Genomic DNA, 3820 nt, shown 5'->3' with positions numbered 1-3820 from the left:
CAGGAGCTAATGTGCGCTAATAGAAGCTAGCAGGAGCTAAAAGGAGCCGACAGATCCTAACTGGGCCGACTGGAGTGGATAGAAGCTAGCAGGAGCTAACGTGGGCTATTAGACGCTAGCAGGAGCTAATGTGAGGAAATAAAAGCTAGCAGGAGCTCAACAGAGCTGATAGATCCTAACCGGGCCGACTGGAGTGGACAGAAGTTGGCAGGAGCAAATGTGAGCTATTGGAAGCTAGCAGGCGCTAATAGAAGCTAACATGCGCTACTGGGGGCTATTAGAAGCTAGCAGGAGCTCGTGTGAGCTATTAGAAGCTAGCAGCAGCTCATGTGAGCTAATTGAAGCTAGCAGGAGCTAAAAGGAGCCGACTGATCCTAACTGGGCCAACTGAAGTGGACAGAAGCTAGCAGGAGCTAACAGAAGGTAACAGGAGCTGACAGATCCTAACTGGGCCGACTGGAGTGGACAGAAGCTAGCAGGAGCTAACGTGGGTTATTAGAAGCTAGCAGGAGCTGATTTGGGCTCATAAAAGCTAGCAGGAGCTAAACAGAGCCGACAGATCCTAACTGGGCAAACTGGATTGGACAGAAGCTAGCAGGAGCCAATGTGGGCTAATAAAAGCTAGCAGGAGCTAAACAGAGCTAACAGATCCTAGCTGGGCCGACTGGTGTGGACAGAAGCTAGCAGGAGCTAATGTGAGGAAATAAAAGCTAGCAGGAGCTCAACAGAGCTGACAGATCCTAACCGGGCCGACTGGAGTGGACAGAAGTTGGCAGGAGCAAATGTGAGCTATTGGAAGCTAGCAGGCGCTAATAGAAGCTAACATACGCTAATGGGGGCTATTAGAAGCTAGCAGGAGCTCATGTGAGCTAATTGAAGCTAGCAGGAGCTAAAAGGAGCCGACTGATCCTAACTGGGCCGACTGGAGTGGACAGAAGCTAGCAGGAGCTAACGTGGGCTATTAGAAGCTAGCAGGAGCTAATGTGAGCTAATAGAAGCTAGGAGGAGCTAATGTGAGCTAATAAAAGCTAGCAGGAGCTAAACAGAGCGGACAGATCCTAACTGGGCCAACTGGAGTGGATAGAAGCTGACAGGAGCTGATGTGAGCTATTAGGAGCTAGCAGGATGTAATATGAGCAAACAGGAGCTAATGCGGGCTATTAGAAGTTAGCAGGAGNTTGTGTCCATGTTGTGTCTCTTTGTGTCCATGTTGTGTCTCTTTGTGGTGGTCTTGTCACCTGTCTGTGTCACAGAAGATGTTTTCGGGCAGCAGCTGTGGGGCGTCTCTCCGTCGACTGTCTATAACCTGCAGATTCACAACAAACACACTCAGCGATCCATCGATTGATCAGATATTCAGCGTTAGTGGGACTCTGGTGCGGCGATCTGATTGGTCGTGAGTTCGAGCCAATCAGCCGTGCGTGACTGTTGGCAGGTGTTTCCCTGGACACTCACCTGAGCAACATGTTGCTGCAGCGGCGGCGGCGGCCCGAGCTGTGACATCACATGGAGGGCGGCGCCGCAGACGGCGTGAATGCCACAGCGGTTCGACGGCGTCAGAGGCTCCTGATTGGACGAGGCCAGGTCCTGAGCAGCAGACGGAGCGTTCAGCGCTTAGAAACCAGTTGTGTGGTTTTATTTTAGTGGTGGTGTCCTACCTGCAGAGCCAGAACCAGCCGGATCAGGTCCACCAGCACCTCCTCATTGGCCAGTTCCACAGTGAGAACAGCCAATAGGACGAAGAGCTGCTGGTAGTGGCTGCGACCGCTGCTCTCCTCCTTACAGGCCAAGAACACGTGTCTGTAGAGGCGCTGGGCGTGCTGCAAAGCATGGGTCGGGTTAGGCAGCACGGGCAACCTCAGAACCTGCTCAACATCTACAATGACTCCACCAATCACCAGAGAGACTGAGAGGAACATCCAACCAACTGAATCAGTGAATAAATGCAGCTCGGATCAGAACCAGAGACCAGAGGAGCCAGTTGGTGAAGATCCATTCAGCTGATGGTGGAACATCTTTCTACTGATGATGAGCAGAGAGGAACAGTCTGGAGACGTGGTGAACGCTCACCGTCTGTATAATCAGCTAAATATTTAACACATGGAGACAAAACCAGACACAAAACAACAAACCATCTGGTTGCACAGTTTCCGGCTGATGACCTTTTGGTGATTTTCTTAACAACAAACTCGTTAAACGTGACGCCATGTTGTGCTCACCTTCCTCATGAACAGGTTGTCCTGTCGAGAACTTCTGTCCTCCTTCAGCTCCAACGAGGAAACGTCGAACGCAGCACTGTGGACACACATTCATTTAAACTCTGTCACAGACTAAACTCACCGCGCAGTGACGCGTGTCGGCCACCAGGTGGAGTCGGTTTATTTCTGACCTGGCAGTGATGGCGCTGAGCCTGGCGGCGTTGTGGCGCCGGTCAATGAGCGATGTGAGGATGGACAGAACCAGCAGCCGGATCTCCGGGTCCTCCATCAGGGTGAAGGACAGCAGAGGCTCCAGGAAGGACGAAGGCAGCGCCGTCAGCAGGTTGCTGCTTTCATACCGCTCCGACACCTGAGGGGGGGAGGGGCCAAACAGGAGCTGAGAGGAGCCAACAGAAGCTAACAGAAGCTAACAAGAACTAACAAGAGCTTCCTGTAGTGGAGAACTCACCTGGAGGAGGGACTTGAGCAGCATCACCTGGATCATCCTGCTGCCTTCGAACCCGGCGTTGGGCGACCCCAGGGCGGGGTAGATACCGGGGACGGGGATCTTCCCCATGATGAACAGCATGACCTCGGACCGCTGGTAGACAGGAAGTGTGTTGGCGAAGGATCCTGCAGCGACGCAAGTCACAGAACCAACAACGGCTCACATCAGAATTAGCTTTGAATGACATTAAATGACAAACAACCGTGAAGTCGACCGACCGATGGTTTTGATGACGGCGTCCTGCAGCGTTTTCTCTTCGCTAGAGGTGGTTTTGCGCTTCCCGGCGTTGTCATAGTAACCAGTCAGCTGGTAGTCGACGCTTTGCCGCAGCTGCCGCAGCAACGTGTTGAACACTTCCAGCACTGTGGGACCTGCAGGGGGCGCAAAACATGGCGTCACACCTCACATACATGCACGTACAGCTGCAGGTGTGGCGGCGGCAGGCTGACCTACGGATCCAGTAGCTTCGATAACAGCAGCCTCAGACAGAACCTCCACAATTCCCGCCCGGACGGAAGCCGGACTCCTGCTGTTGGCATCCAGGTGACCCAGAAGCTGCTGGATGACCAGGTGAGAGTGCTGCGACTGGACACAGGCTCAGGTCAGTTACAGCAGCAGAGTGAAGCAAAGACACAGACAGTTCACCAGGAGCTAATGTGAGCTAATTGAAGCTAGCACGAGCTAATATGAGCTACCAGGAGCTAAAAGAAGCCGACAGGTCCTAACTGGGCCGACTGGAGTGGACAGGAGCTAACGTGGGCTATTAGAAGCTAGCAGGAGCTGATATGGGCTCATAAAAGCTAGCAGGAGCTAAACAGAGCGGACAGATCCTAACTGGGCTAACTGGATTGGACGGAAGCTAGCAGGAGCTAATGTGGGCTAAAAAAAAGCTAGCAGGAGCTAAACAGAGCCAACAGATCCTAACTGGGCCAACTGGAGTGGACAGAAGCTAACAGGAGCTAATGTGAGCTATTGGAAGCTAGCAGGAGCTAAAAAGAGCCGACAGATCCTAACTGGGCCGACTGGAGTGGACGAAGCTAGCAGGAGCTAAAAGGAGCCGACAGATCCTAACTAGGCCAATTGGAGTGGACAGAAGCTAACAGGAGCTAATGTG

General features: G+C 52.8%; 1 protein-coding gene across 1 annotated transcript in view; it reads right to left on the bottom strand.

The window, feature by feature from the left end:
- The window catches only part of LOC103374491 (protein EFR3 homolog B-like), a 27125-nt gene that overhangs the window by 5533 nt on the left and 17772 nt on the right, over window positions 1-3820 (bottom strand). The window contains exons 9-16 of the mRNA XM_008304575.1: window positions 3156-3291; window positions 2925-3077; window positions 2668-2831; window positions 2390-2568; window positions 2220-2295; window positions 1659-1820; window positions 1456-1587; window positions 1239-1306 (exon numbers count right to left, since the gene is read on the bottom strand). Coding sequence (XP_008302797.1) covers window positions 1239-1306; window positions 1456-1587; window positions 1659-1820; window positions 2220-2295; window positions 2390-2568; window positions 2668-2831; window positions 2925-3077; window positions 3156-3291 — 1070 coding nt within the window. The remainder of the gene's footprint in view (window positions 1-1238; window positions 1307-1455; window positions 1588-1658; window positions 1821-2219; window positions 2296-2389; window positions 2569-2667; window positions 2832-2924; window positions 3078-3155; window positions 3292-3820) is intronic.

The sequence above is a fragment of the Stegastes partitus genome, unplaced genomic scaffold (genome assembly GCF_000690725.1).
Source record: "Stegastes partitus isolate 25-593 unplaced genomic scaffold, Stegastes_partitus-1.0.2 Scaffold2257, whole genome shotgun sequence".
Lineage (NCBI taxonomy): Eukaryota > Metazoa > Chordata > Actinopteri > Pomacentridae > Stegastes > Stegastes partitus.
Note: the sequence above shows the minus strand (reverse complement) of the source record. Positions and strands in the feature narration are given on the sequence as shown.